Raw genomic sequence first — 15,966 nt, forward strand, 5'->3', positions numbered from 1 at the left:
GCATGGGGAAAGTACGGACAGCGCGTTGTATATTGCCAGGTATACTGTTGCTATGGCAACAGCGCCGGAAGTGACGTTCACTAGACCAGCGTATAAAATAGATGATGTCCCGTTAGGGGAGGTCTACATTATCGCACAACGCTGGAGCAGCCTTACGTTCTGACGTCACCGTAGACAGCCTTTATTGTTACGCTAAATGCCTACGTTGTTGGGTTAGCCTTGTTAAGTTTAGTTCTTTTAGTATAAATAATACATTTTCTGTATATTTATGCTAAGGGAACAGAACCTAACCTAACAACGTACGTTTTCCTTGTATGACGTCAGAACACGATGTTGGTCTAGCGTAGTGCAATAAATGTGACTCTTGTTAGGGATTTAGCAGACTACTCTTTCCTCCGTAAAAGAACACCTTCTTTACTTGAGAGAAAATGCAATTAAAATTTGCATTTTAAAAAATTCGGAAATCCGAAGAACTAGAAAGAACCAAATATGAAATATTTATAGTTAAATCGTAGTAGTTTGATTTCACAATGGAAGGAAGAGAAAGAAGCGAACATTTACTAGCATTGAAAGGTAATGTAAAATTGTGAAGTTAATATTTTGTGAACAAATATTGCAGAATCTGTAGCGTATTTTACGTTTGTATACATATCGACACCAGAGTGGGCGCGATCTTAACGTTTAACTTCTTTCGTACATGTAAAAATTTAACATGAATTATTTTTCGGTGTGTGTACTGACTTCCAAACCAAATTTGATCCATGCAGAAATAATTTCATTAAAATTTCGGTAACCACCAAACGTCTCTAATTACCTTATTTTCGTGTTATTCACATTGATACTTACGTATTCTGCTTTCTTAAGGGTTCTTCAAGTTCGCGTTTGGTTTTTTGCAAGCAAATAATCTCAATTTTCGAAATATCTAGTATTTTTATTTTGTCGCTTTCGCTTGCGTTACACGCGATATGGCGGAGAAATCTTGACTAGCGTAGTCCATGATCAGTGGTTATGAAGTGTTGCAACCTTCCTCATAGAAAAATACCTACTTTCGTGTTACTGATTTTGTATTTTTTTCCAGGTTCGAAAACCCCACAAACCATGCACGGCAAGGTTAGGTTAGGCAAACATAGTTAAATTGGTTTTTCAAAATTAGAATTTTTTTTTCGGGTTTAAAAACCCCACGAACCATGCACGGATAGCCCCACGAACCATTCATAAATAGCCCCACGAACCATTCACGGATAGCCCCACAAACCATTCACGGATAGCCCCATGAACCATTCATAAATAGCCCCATGAACCATTCATAAATAGCCCCATGAACCATTCATAAATAGCCCCATGAACCATTCATAAATAGCCTTAGAGATACTGGATGAAATGGGGGGGGGGGGGGTTATAACCCCCATCAACCTCACATTGAGCATGCCACTGATCCTGTGCACGTCATGTTGTCGCAAGTTCGTAATCAGAAATGATGAACAGTAACTCACGTTTATTTACGTTCTAGAACTGTTACACAGTTACAAAACCGCGTATTTGGAAACACTGACCGGTTGTTACGTCATGAAACGCTCGCAAATATTTGGTTCACGTAGTAGACGGACATCAAGGGAACAGCTTTCGTGCATCGGAGTGACATTAATGTCGAAAATTACATGATTTACCGGCAAAAAAATTTCAACGAGGTGAAAACAAACTTCCAAGACCTTCCTAAAGTATAAATAAACCCATTTCGATAAGTACTTTCTCCTGTAAAATTGAAGAAATACATTTTGGGGATACGAAAATTTTACCGATTGGGTAAAACTGGATTCGATGATCGAATGGGACAGGGTGCAAAATAGCATACAATTTTTCAACAAATGGTCAGGAAAGCAACTTAATGATTCTTATCTCTTTGATGAAATTTCAAATGTAAGAGCGTATGCTACTCTTGCAAAACTGAAAGCATGGAACACTGCTCAAATGAGAGTAGATTTAAGATGGGGTGAGATATTCAAATATTTTCAGGAAAAATGTATTTCCTTTTATCAGGTATTTGATATTGTAGAGTTCAGTTTGTGCCTTCCAGCTACAAATGCAACCATTGAGAGAGTTTTCTCATTAATGAATAACATGTGGACTGCTGAGAAATCTCAATTGAAAACTGAAACTCTGAAACACCTAATAATAACTAAATATAATTTCAGTTGTACCTGTAGTGAATTCCATGTTATGGTTATGGAAACTACAAAGTTATTACATGCTATTCACTCGAAGCAAAAGTACAGAACCATTAACGATGATACTTAAATATTGGTACATTTGATTATGAAATATTTGTTAATTTGAAGTTATTGGAATTGTTTTAAAGACTTATAGTGTAAGTGACATGTTCTCAACAAAAGTTTGCTCACAACTGTAGTTTGTTTAATATGTCAAATTTTAAATACATTTACTTTTCATTTTTGTTTTATGCCACTCATATACTTTGGGGATTCATCAGATAAAAGAATAATTAGTTTTAAAACTTTTGTCCTTTATGTCTTTCCTTTTTTGAAGAAAGTTTGTCATGGTATGTGTGTGTACTGTTTTTTGCTGGTAAGGATCTGGTCACCCTACACGAACTCAACTACAATAATTTTTTTACGGATTCATTTTTCAAGCACTTAATCTAGATATGCAGTAAATTTTAACTGTTTTATCTTGCTTTACAGTGATGCGTCTAACCAGGCCAACATTGTATAGCCCTGTTATTGTGACCTCTGATGCACGTGACTTGCCAGGTAATCTCTTAAACAATGATCTGAGACAGGACATTACTTCTGTGGTTGGAATCGAAAATTTGGCAGTGGGCCAGTTTTTATTACTTCCTCAAAGTTTTGGGTTAGTATATTCATTGGTTTCAAATTATTATTGCTTCATATTTGATACAGCTTGATATTCAATGATTACACAGCAACCAAAAAGGTTTGTGTAGTAGCTGACTTTATTCTCACGAAGATTGTTTGATTTAAATCAAGATTTAAATTGTGTGATTTTAAAAATCAGTGATTTTGAATCACTTTAGATATATAGAAACAATTTATAGAGTAATGCACATAAGTAATGGGTAGATTTCAGAATTGCTTTCAAAGTACATTATCATTCTATTAGGCTCTTAAGATACTCTAATATTTTCAAAGCAAAGCATGGGAACAAAATATATGTACTGATGGGATGAAGTTCATACAAAGGAAAATATAATATCTAAACTGTAAACACACAAGATTTCTGTTACTTTAAAACTCAATAATTTTCAGAGGCAAAAATAACAAGTATTTTGTGTAGAATAATATACAAAATACTAATCACGTTACACTGTAAATAGTGTCATTTTAACTTCAAGCTCTAAATAAACATGACAGCTGATAATATTTAACAAACTATCATTAACAAAATTGCCAAAATTCAGACTAATAAATATTTTAAAGTTACAAATATATATTACATCCAAAATGTTTTATTTTTACTGGAAGAAAAGTTATTGAAGTTGTTATATAGTTTTGTTAACATACTCAACAAACTTTTCCATTCGTTTACACAGTATCAGAAACAGAAAAAGTGCATATTTGCTTTAATCTAACTGTTCAAGCATTTTACAGGGTCGTTAACATTCGTACACTTTGTGAACCAAGAAATAATAATATTCTGAACTTGAGCAAGTTCAGAGAGGTGCATGTGCAATATAAAATAATATTTTTTCCAACTTGCTTCATGCTGCAAGTTTAAAATTTCCTTTTCGGTTCTTCGTAATTGTTTAATTCATTAGATGTAATGTAATTACGCGTATTGCACAATGTGAAGTGCTTTTATTTAAAGTTTTGGTAACTATCCATTCACTTGTTTGGATCACCATTAATGTATTAACATCAGCACTGCCATATGTCGCAAGAGTGCATCTCAGAAGTTTCATATCTGAACATTAGTAATTGTGGTAAATGCTCATATATTTGATGCTTTTTGTATTTTTCTTATTGTTATTGCTTGTTAATATGTTTGCCTCTCTGGCTCATATTGTCACTCTGTAATCAAGGAGTTGCAGGTTCAATTGCTGGTGTGGGCACATCACAATGATTTGTATTTTGCTGTAAAAACTGTTAATCAACTCCTGATTAGTTGGGACTCAGTATACTAGCCTTCCATCACCAAATGAAAAAGTTGATTGTCAGACTGTTTCTGTTGTGGTACTTTAGGTACACTCTCCCCACATGCAGTTTATAATAGCATGTTTGTCAAATTTATTGTACACCTTTTATTTTCTGACCTGAAGAAGTCATGTGGGATTAAGTCTTGACACATTCTGAATGCATGCTATCGAAGTTGTACCACCACGGTACAAGAAATTAGATACAATGCGAAAATAAAACATAGAATATGAAAGATGGTGCATAGAGTATGTATGAATGTCAGATGTTAACCCTGTCTGGACACAGGCACAAATGCTCAGGAATCTCCCATGCTTAGGCAGCTGCTATGCTTGCAATCAATCTGCCATGGGACATTCGCTGGCCAAGACACAAATCATGGTAGTGGAGGCGTTCATCCGAACAGGTTCGATTCAGGCCATGCAGTGAGCGATGAGATGGTCCACTGAGGATAGCAGCCAGAGTGACACATTGTATGGTGGAACCACATGTAAAATAATCTGTGCAGACCCACGACTCCTGTGCACTGTATTCCTGAGGGGAGGGGTTGGGGCATAATTTCCTGTGGCCCAAGTTGAATGGATGAAGGAGAAAGTGCTGGGAGACTTTTGGCCGAAGGTTCTTTTTCTTGGGGTCGCTCTATAATGAAGTAGATCAGACAATGAAGATTCAATGGCAGTGTGCAGAACCAGAAGTCAAGTTGGAAGTAAATACAGGAATATAGATCCAGCTTTCTGAAACCTCGGAAAATATGCGAACTACAGGCTTCGCCGTAACTTTTAACTAGCGACACTAGTGGCACTACTCCCGCGCCAGGGTTTCAGATGAGTTGGTGGTGATACCCACTGCTCAGTATGACATCAAACACCAATCACTAGGAAGAATGTTGACAATGCATGTGGGTACTCTGCCATCTCTTGGCCAAATGACGTAAATTCAGAACTCCAGTAGTTTTAATGGCTCCTGCAATTGGAGATGCAACATGTGCCTGTAAAAATTACAGCCTATTTACAGAAATAACAGTTGATAAAATTACCATTTTTATATCAATAAACAGATATTATTTATTGTCCCACCATTTAGGCTACAGATATAATCTATGAAGATATGTGATGTGGTACTCTCATAACAGAGATAATTTATGTACCTGCCATATTTTAGAATACTGGGTCTTACTGCTTGCATGGCATTTTGTAACAAGAAATTTTTGTTCGTTAGAATTATCAAATTATTCTAAGAGTCTACGAAGCACAAGAATTGGAAGGAATAAATAAATGTTTTATTACTGAACTTTAAATTATGCTACTTCCAAGTTGTTGTTTTTTTGTGTGTGTGTGTTTGTGTGTGTGTTACAGCATTAGAAATGTTTTAATGCACGAGATATTTATTTCTGTCTTTTCTTTTCAGGAACATTTATCTAGGAGAAACATTTTCTAGTTATGTATGTGTGCACAATGATAGCACTCAGGTAGCAAGGGATGTTTCAGTGAAGGTAAGAAGTATTTCGGGAATGTCAAATTTCCACAATATAATTTTATTAATTACTAAGAATGGGATGGATCAATATGCACACTCTCGGCCAATAATTTTACTGATCCAGTATTTCTGTAAATAGTAAAATCCTGTAATTATATTCATTTTAATATTTGTACTGTAGTGTTAAAAAGACATGCCTAAATACTAGCGATTGTACAGATTAATCAGTACCCCATAGGTATCAGTAAGATTGCTGATGATTTTAATGACTCTATATTTCTGTGCATGACTTGTAATGTAGTGCAAAATTGTCTATTACAAATGAATTTTTATTATACAAAGATATAATTCATATTCTGGTCTAAAATGCTAGATAATTTTCTAATATTTTAGTCAGCGCCAGCAAAGTAATTTTCAAAATTTCATCACCTTTTGAGAAACTGCTCGGATGTTACAAATGTCTGTCTCATAGTGCCATAAGTCTATTTTTATAGGACAACAAAGTGAAACAAAGGGTGGGGAACCAAATTTTTTTTTCCGAAATTTTGGAATTAGAGTTAGCTCCCTCCCCCTCCCCCACCACATATACACCGAATTTGCATAAATTTCATATAGTCTGAATCTCATCTCTCTAGGGCAATTAGTCTCCGATCTACACTCATTTAATTGAAACTCTGCATTTTGCTCAAAATCGGCTCGGGACAGAGAGGCTTACATGTGAAAATGGCCTTGGGACTCAAAAGGTTAAGTTTTTTCATGACATATGCTAGAGTTGTGGAAGTTTTGAATATAACAAAACCCTGAACTGTTCTGTACTCCCTTTCAAATAAAAATATATAAATAACTTAAGTGAGTGAGTAGGAATATTTCGGAAGGCAGTCGAAGAAGAGAGTTAGTTCACCTTGGAATGGTGACATATACGATCATAAGAGGGGAATGCTGGAGGGGAAATTTCATCTTCCACGCAGGATAGGAGCGCTCACAGTCTATGTTTTCTACCCAACACTGACGGAAGTCACTAGGGGACTGTAATAGGTCTTTGATTTTTATTTGTTTTAGTTGTGGTTTTTGTTTTTAACACAGGGAATACTTAACCAGCGGAGACTTCCATCAAAGTTTTTATGCTGTCACTGTAAGTTTTTCACCTTTACTATCCTCAACCTGAATCCTCAACTTATGATTTAACAATGCGGTACCATGTTTGGCACCTAAAGTTTTCTATTTTATTACCTAATGAAGAAAGTAGTACAGACTTCCGAAACGTCATTCTGAAACATTCCTACTCACTCACGTAAGTTATTTATATATTTTTTAGTTGAATTGATAGTGAGTAAAATGCAATATGTTTGTACTCCCTTTTCAGTAGCAAACAACAAGAGCGGCCGAACAATATAATTTGCCACTGGAAGAATATCCAGTTAATCACTTTTCAGAATTGTAGTAACTCGTTTGAAAATGTCTTGTGTACAATTTCGTTTGAGCTTTTATAGAGCGACCACAAGGAAAGAACCTTTGGCCAAAAGTCTCCGTGCACCTTTCTCTCACATAGTTCAAATCGGGCTATAAGGAAACTTCACCTTGCCCCTCCCCTTCTCACAGGAGTACGGCACACAGGAGTTGCGGTTATGCGCAGGCTCTTTTGCTCGTGGTTCCACTACAGTTAGGATAGGTTTTTGTTTGTTGTCTTTTATGCAAAGTTCAATGAACTGAAAGCTTTCATCTTCAGTTGGTTGATCATGGAACACTCACTTTCTTGACCTACTGCTGCATGCGTTGACATTTCGGTGTTATAGCTGATGGAGCAGGCGAATGGGACCTTTTCCATGTCAAGCTTATTTCGCAGGATTTAACAGGCGATTAGACTGTAGAGGAACAGTTTGTTATGAATGTTAGGTGCAAGTTTGCAACAAGATTTGGAAATTATAGACTTACTACACCCAAAAGTATCACTATGGCACGATTATACTTCAGCATATAGCAAAAACTCGAAGAAAAGCAAATCCACTATATCTATCATAGGGACAGCTAGGAAGTTCAGCTTCCATGGGGATTGTTTACCTTTGTGCATGGTATAATTTACTCCAGTGTTCTTCTGCAATGATTGAAGCTTTAATAAATGTCTGATGAAGGGAGCGTGTGTTCTCCTGAAACATCACAACAAAAAACTGTGTTTCTATGCTTGTAATAACCGTAGACTACAAGAGAAATAATTCTACAATGCAAGCAATGCGTACATACAAGAAAAAACTTATCTTCCCATGTCTAACTATTTTCCTCAATATTTTTCTCTCAAATGAGTTTACTGTATTTTGTTCTCATTACTTTGTTGAGACTATATGTTTTACATCATTATGCCAGTACCAGGCCCGTACCCAGGACTTTTTTGAGGGGGGCCAAGCCCGAAACCTTACATGTATATAAAGTCATGAAATATATGTCAATTATAATATAATTCATTAATTTATTTATTTATTTATATATATTTATAACCATATATAAACAAATTAATTTGCTACATTTATAAACTAGCAAACTAATACCTTTAACGACTGGTTCAAAATGTCAAGAAATTAGAACATAAATGAAATGTTTTTAATAAGTGTTAGATATTATTAAATTATTGCTTTTTATTAAAAATGATAATTAAATTTTCATACTTGTATTGTGTTATGTTTTTATAATGGTGTAAATCTATTAATGGTCTCTTGAAAGGAAATATTTCCTTATCAGGGTTTTAGCTAGAGATTTCAGCACCCAGGACGAGAATGATTTTCGCACCTCCCCCCCACCCACACCCTACCTAGATGTAGCTGGCATACTTAGACATTGTAGAAATTTTATGTACTTACTCTCTGTTGAATCCGATGAAATGAAAACTTAGCATTCTAGAAATGTGGTTAATAAAAAGACAGTCGGTTGTGCATCCCACACCATCTTCATTGAAGTAGTGTGTGTTATTGTTCGCATTTGCAAAATGGATTGCAAATGAAAGGTGGAGGGACAAAAAATGAGAAACTTTAAGAAGACATTAGTTTTATATTAAATTAACATGCAAGTGCTATGCTTTATTCCCAACAAGAGGAGATGAGAAATGGAGGAGAAATAACAGGTCGGTCTAATTTCTGTGTTCCAGGGATCTAGGGTGACAATGACAACCACCTTCGCAGCTACGGCTCCATTTCTTACTAGTTCAATTTGATATAATTTTAAAATCTTATCTATGACTGTAGAAGTATGTTTTTACCCCATGCTGTTACCAGCCCTAAAGAGAGAGAGAGAGAGAACAAAAGATGTATGCAACATTCACACACAGGCAGACATATTTCTTTGTTAGTCCTTCTTTGTATGTGTTTATGATGTTATTCTTACATTAGTAAAGTATGTTTGAAGTCCAAACTAATTACTTATCTTTCTTGTTATAACACAAAATCTTACCTTCGGAAATTTTAATGGGGGAAAAATTTTAATAGAACAAGATTGTTGGTGGGAAGGTGGGAGATCCCCCTTCCACCATGGGAATTCGTACCCTGGATGTGACCCCCAACGCTATGGAATTATCCTTATAATGAGGAACATGTCTGAATGTGAATTAACCACAAAAAGAGGACTTTTTCTCAAGACTGCAGTTCGAAAAAGGTCAAAACAGGGAGTAAAGCTAGTGAACTGTCCCAACCAAATTGGAACATTTAGTAGCTTTGCATAACTTGTTATAAAACTAAAATTGCTAAATATAGTAGACTGCAACTTCCGGAGTCTGCCTCTCTCCAGAGACAACCCATTCATTTATACAAGAAGAGAATCTAAATTCATGCAAAAATCTTAAAAATTATCCATGTTATTTTGGTAGGTTTGCATCAAAATATTTCAAGGCCTCAAAGGGGGGGCATGGCCCCCTTGCCCCTCCACCCCCTCGGGTATGGGCCTGGCCGGTACTGGTTTCACCATTGTTTTTTACAATCTAAACTTCACATTTACAGAGGTTGTTTCCGATCTATGGTGACGAAATTGCACACCACCTTTTGCAGCACCACCATGCGTGAAGAGAACGAAGCTGCCAGTCGTGTGGGCACGTTAGACCATTGACTGTGTGTGACAGGTGTGGTCATTGCGTATCAGGAAGAATGCCACCGAAAATCAGTGCATATTGAGAGGGTTACATAACTGCACTTTCCGACGTAAACTACAGTTATAGTGCCATTATAAAACTGTGCAAGGAGCGTGGATTCACTCTGTCCAGAAATGGCATATCACAGGTGTTGAAAGGGGCAGGTAAGATGAGGCGTGGGATGATTCCTGTGGGTCAGAAACAAGCCAACTCCCAGCCTACCACTAGCCGCACACCAGCTACAATTTGGGATGTCAGGGTGCTGGTCACCAGGGAGAATCCAGCTACACAGAGAAGTATCGCAAACCGGCTACAAACATCACTGAAGAGTGCACACCATCATTGACCATGATTTGGGTTTGGAAAAGCGACGCAAGGGGCGTGTTCATAAGCTCTTGCCAAAACACATCCAGGAACGTTGCACCAACTGTCAAAAGCTTTATGAGCGGCACCTGTTAGGTGAAGTTCCTTGTTACATTGGAGGAGGCATATGTTTATCTTGACGACTGTCACAAGCCACGTGCAATTTTTTATTGATCGACAGGTTCGAGGGACTTCGAAAGATTGTTCACTGTATGTAAGGAAAGTTTTGGCACAGGTTTCATGATTATTTCTGAATACTCGTACAATGGCAAGCTGACCATACATTGTGTTGCCAAAAATACGAAGGTTAATTCCGATTATTATCAGGCTAACGTCCTGACACCAGTTTATCGCCATGACATTCCCCATCTGTACGGGAGGGATCAGAATCGTGTGTGGGTGCATCAAGACAAGGCTCAACCCGCCTCTCCCTCCAACAAATGGCAGAAGAAACTGGAATTCGTGTCATTCCTTTCACAGACATTCCAGTGAAGTCACTGATGCCTCACCGATGGACTTTTCCGCCTTCGGCCTACGCCAGTCTCCTACAGTGGAAACTTCACTGTCGGGCAATTGCCAAGATGCAGGGCCATCAAATAGAGCACTTTCGATGGTGGTGACATGGTTTCTGTTAAGGTAGGAGCAGTTTGAAATCGTCACCATAGATCGGAAACAACCTCTGTACTTTTTTACTTTCTATGGTCACTTTCTGCAAGGGATGGACCCTCCAATGTGTCATGTTGTTAATGTCATTTTAAGTATTCTACATATTCTTGTTGAATGTGCTGATTTTGCTCTCCTCAGGCAGACTTTTAATCTTCCCAATTGTTTGTCATCCCTGTTGGAAGATGACAACAGCGTTTTATAAAATGTTTTTAGTTTTTACGAGAGCTGGTATCTTCCACTGTCTGTGACGAAGTTAGTTTATTCTTATTTTTTAATGTGTAGTGTTTCTTTTGTTCGATCCCTGGCCGGTTCAAATCCGGGAACTTCTCTAACGTTGGAAGCGGCTCCGGCGGCCACCCAGCGTTGAATGACATGGGTACCTGGGGGGAAACCCTGGGGGGTAAAGGCAGTCAGTGGCGTGATGCTGATCACATCACCCCCCACTCACGACCGGATCAAGAAAGTGTGGGGCGTTACCCCCACACCCCCTATACGCCTTCATGGCTTTGTGCTAAGCACAGGGGAGCACTTTTTTTTGGTAATGTTTCTTTTGTGCAAGTCTCTTTATGACCTTGTACTTTTTACCCTTTCTCAAGGGGCTTCTTCCACCCCTTGTTTTAACCTTTTAACCCTAGAACACTACCGTATGTAAAATTTACGTATGCTTTGCGCTCAAATCCCTCTCCTACCTCCCACCCCTCTGACTAGCAGTGCCTCGGGCATTCTGTCAGATGCGAGGCTGCACTGTGGTAAGGAGGGTTTAAGTGCTGATCGTCTTGATTTGGTTTGTTATGTTGTGCACTGTACATCAGTTTTACGTAGCTGTAGTAAAACAAGAAAAATCTTTCATGTAATTTTTGTCATTCGTAAATTCGATTTGAATAGTTAGATTTTGAAACCAAAAGTTTAGAAGCATGCACTATTTTTTTCTAAGACTTTAAAATTACGTTCGTTCTTTATTTACAGCGTTATGAATAATATCATTGTTTGAACTTTTCGCCTTCATTCTTAATGTACGAACGGGCTTGTCAATCAAGACCTTCTCTTAAAATATTCTATGTTAAATAAAACCATGTTTATACATTTTAAAATGAAGAATAAAATTCCAATATAAGGAAAATAAATAGACTAATGTTCACAAAGAATCGTCATTTTGTTCCCATGATGTAGAGGTTGTGCTAAAAATAGATTCCTTCATGTATGTAAAATTTATGTAGCGCTAGTTACACTGTAATATTGGAACATGATAGTGTTCTAGGATTAAGTATGAATTTTAGACAAGGGGATATTTCCCTGTATACATTGAAAGGTTCAAAATTGCCATATGTATCAACGCACTATCAATTTTAATTCATTTATACATTTTTAAAATTTTGCATGATGTCCAGCAAGCTATAAAGACTTTTAGGCTATGAGAGGAAATCTCAAATAGGGATGTACTGTGTATTTGCATATTAAGTACTAGGAAGATATATATTGTTGTAACCCCGTTTCCTGGGGTTAGAGAGGTCACAGGGAAGTTTCATTTAAACATTTAGGTAGAGCTTAATAATGTTTGATGGCTGAACCTGCTCCGTAGGAGGGTAGAGATATGGAAAGTTGGAGTAAAAGGTTATTCACGCTTGTTCATACCTGGTAGATGTGTGTGATGTCTTGTCCTAATGCTTCTCGCAGACCGAATCGTGACTGTTCCAAGGTTCTATCCAGCGACCCTCAGTTCACCAAGCCAAGCGATCCCTTGCGCCTTGTAGCATGCTAGGCAGCGGTAACTCCGTGATCCATCGTCGTAGTTAGAGTGTAACGTGTTGTAATCGGACTAGTTATTCATGTAGCGTCGATGAGTGTCAGAATCAAAAGAGCTAGCTCCGGGACGGAGCTTGCTTTTATAATCTCAGGCGTCGAAAGGTTGTTAAACCTTTCGAACACGATAGATCTTGTTTAGATCCACGCGTTTGCCTTCCAGTTCCTTGGTTTACGAAAGTTACAAGTTAGCGCATTCTTGAGATCGCTCGCTGGTCGGACAAGTGCAGGAAATGAACAAGCGTGAATATTAACATGACGAGGTTTTCTCGGTCTAATGGTCTCCATATCTCTACATTCCCCTTGTTGAAATAATCGAGCCACTCTGTGATGGTCGACTATTTCGTCCGGAGTAGATTATATTTAAAAAAATTAGGATTTATTAACAAATCAAACGTGTAGAAGACCTATACAGTAAACCAATCACTAGAAGAATCACATCACCGTAAAAAAAATTGAAATCACCAGAAGAGTCATATCATATCGTGGCACCAAACACCGTTGAGAAAAATATATAAAACCACGTAGAGAAAAAAAAGTAATAAAATTGTAGGTCATAGCCTCTTATAAACTCAAAAAGTACGAGCACAATAACTAAGTCTTGAGGCATGGATAAAAATAATTACATAAGTGTGACACTGAACTAGTTTTGGTTGAGTGATGACAGCACAATAATAATAAAAAAAAAACAACACATGTCAGCACAGTGTGAGAAAACGCCGGGAACCGCAAGCGGTTGTATTTACTGTGTGCTGGGCTCAAAGTACACTCGGCGGAAGATACACAATGCTGGGCGGAGCCTTGAGGATGTTACCTATGGCAACTCTGTAAACTGCATGCCGCCATAGGCGGGACGTGCTGTGCAGCTGACGATAAAAAAAAAAAAACACAAAAGAAAGAGACGTATCTCTAATCCAATATGGGTAGCATTCATGGGCACAAACTTTGGCACTGTAAATGACATATGTTTGTACTAATAGCGTGTGCCTTACGGTACTTGAAGTAGCTGAGCACCGGAACACTTGTAGCCGATGACAAATAACAATAAGGATCATGTGTCGTCAGTAAACACGGGCATTACGCACGGAGTGGGCGGGGCCTGTCGATGTAGATCGCCGTGACGTCAGCGAAGTTGAGTCTGGAAGTCAAATTTGCGATGGCGCTTCGGGGCAAGAAACGTCCTGGGTAAGCGCTCCACATCTGAGTCGCGGCGTGGAAGATGGAAAAGTCAGCCATGGGGTCCAGACGGGAACGGGTCCTTGTTGGTGCTGGAACTCCACAAAATCGTTGTTGGTCTCTGCGATGAGCCTAGGTCTGTCGCTCGATGGTACAAGCCGGTTGTCGTCATGGGTCCAGGAACATCCGGGGCGATGAGAATGAAACAAGCGTAAAAGGGAAAAATTAAGAAAAAGCAAAAGGTAGTGGAGCAGATTTACAATAAGTGATGACGGGTTATAAAATCGATTGAAAAGGGACTTTCAGTTAAAACTGGTGAATTATTTCGGGGGGGAGGGGAGGTAATATCTAATTTGAATGACGGCGAAGGGGCGTTAGGGGCGTTAGTACTTATATGATGTAGAGTTTTTAAGGGGGCCTGTTTATGATTAACAGGTTTACCTGTGGGAAGTTCGCCGGGGGGGAATGGGGGGGGAATAGGTGGAATAGTCGGCTTAGCCGGGATAGGGGCCGGGGGCGGCGGTGGCTTGACTTGAGGTGCCGAAAGTCGGCGTCCTTTCGAAAGAATGGTGGTACATTGAGTGGGAGTAATTATCTGTTTCGTACCATTAGTGAAAGGGGCCGGGGGAAGAGGGGGTGGTGTGGGAATGACTGGTGTCTCCGGGGCATGTGAAAGTGATTGTAAAGCAATCGGGGCACTGATGGAAAGTTTCTTTAATCGTAGTTGTGGTGTGGTGACAGGTGATTTGGGGGAACGACAGCAAGATATAATTAATAATGCCAATAAAATAAGTATGCCAAGAAGAGCTATTACGATGGATGCGATAATAGCATAATGAACCGGAGACATCTTGTTGTAGGGGTCTGAAATGAGAAAAGAAAGGGGAATTCAGCGATAATAGAACGAACTAAGTGATTACGAGACATTTCCTTCTGTAATATGTGTAAATGTCGTTTATAAAAACAATTGCAAGAATTTTACGTGTATTGTGGACAAAGGTTTAAGCGCCTTCGATTCGCTGCTAATAAAAAAAATTGAAAAAGAAGTGAAAAGAGTAAGTAATAGATTTGTGTAATAGTTCATTGAAAAATAGAGTAGGTTTTAATTTCATGGGAAATGAGCTATACCATGTTGTATGCTATCAATATTTGAACTATAAAATTAAAGGAGAGATTGGGAACATTTGCCTAAATTTATTATATGCTTTATTAACATATTTAGTACATTGCAGCTTTCAAAGAAGCAGTTCGCGGTACACCTGAGCGTAAATAAAAAAAAATTGCTATGGCCAAAAAGCCAAAAGTTCAAGCAAAGTTCTACGCAGTTCATTTGTTCTTTATTTCTTTCTTTGTACTTTTTTTTTTCTTCATTTGAGCGTATATGTACCAGCAAATGGGGAAAAAAAAAATATTTGCTAGTTCGGATCATAAACACACTAAGTACTTATTAGTCAAATCAGCTAAGTGATATGTTCTGACTATTACCATGCGTTTAAACGCAAATTATAAAATAACATTAAAATATCTGTAAAAAATAAATTATTAGGCAAGAAATGTATTATAAATGTTCCGACGATTGAGATAGCATTCTGTAATCCTGATCTTGTTAAAAATAAAAATATCCATGTTGTATTAAAAATAAAAATGAGTTCGTTCTAACGCAAAAACGCAGTGCGTGCACGAGAAGTGGAAGGAGGAAGGGGGGGAGGTGGATGAGCGTGAGAAAATGCTGGATCATGCATGTGCAATGTAGGCAACGACGAGCGAAGAGGCTAAAGCGAGTGACAACGGAATGGCGTGTTAATGAATGTTAGTGGGGTTATCATGGCACTAGTCGTAGCGGGCTTTAAGTCTAGAAATAGTAATAGTGTCAGTCTTTTGCTTACTTCTCCCGTCGATGTAAGTCACCTCGTAGGAATTCTCGTTAACTTTACGAAGAATAGTTCCTTTGTACTTATAAGAGGACGCAAAGGCTTTTGACACGCCTGGAGTTGGAGTGGCATCTAGAATCCATACATGTTGTCCTGGTGAGTACTGTATTTTCCTAGAATTGCTGTCTACGTACCTTTTCTGCTGTTCGTAACGCTTGTTCAAGTTGTCATGTGCGGTCTTACGTATGGAGGTCAGGAGTTCAAGTCTCTGTGCGTTCGTCTGGGAAACATTGTCGGGGTTCGAAGGAAGGACAGCGTCAGCTAAGATCCTTGGGTTGTA

The 15,966-nt window shown here is 38.2% G+C and overlaps 1 protein-coding gene across 1 annotated transcript in view; it reads left to right on the forward strand.

Moving 5' to 3' along the window:
• The first annotated feature begins 379 nt into the window (after positions 1-379).
• LOC145979757 (trafficking protein particle complex subunit 13) overlaps positions 380-15,966 on the forward strand; it is a 73,756-nt gene continuing 58,169 nt past the window's right edge. The window contains exons 1-3 of the mRNA XM_083112743.1: positions 380-573; positions 2,700-2,868; positions 5,577-5,661. Coding sequence (XP_082968869.1) covers positions 531-573; positions 2,700-2,868; positions 5,577-5,661 — 297 coding nt within the window. The 5' untranslated portion in view covers positions 380-530. The remainder of the gene's footprint in view (positions 574-2,699; positions 2,869-5,576; positions 5,662-15,966) is intronic.

The sequence above is a fragment of the Lepisma saccharinum genome, chromosome 26, assembly GCF_977018435.1.
Source record: "Lepisma saccharinum chromosome 26, izLepSacc3.1, whole genome shotgun sequence".
Classification (NCBI taxonomy): domain Eukaryota; kingdom Metazoa; phylum Arthropoda; class Insecta; order Zygentoma; family Lepismatidae; genus Lepisma; species Lepisma saccharinum.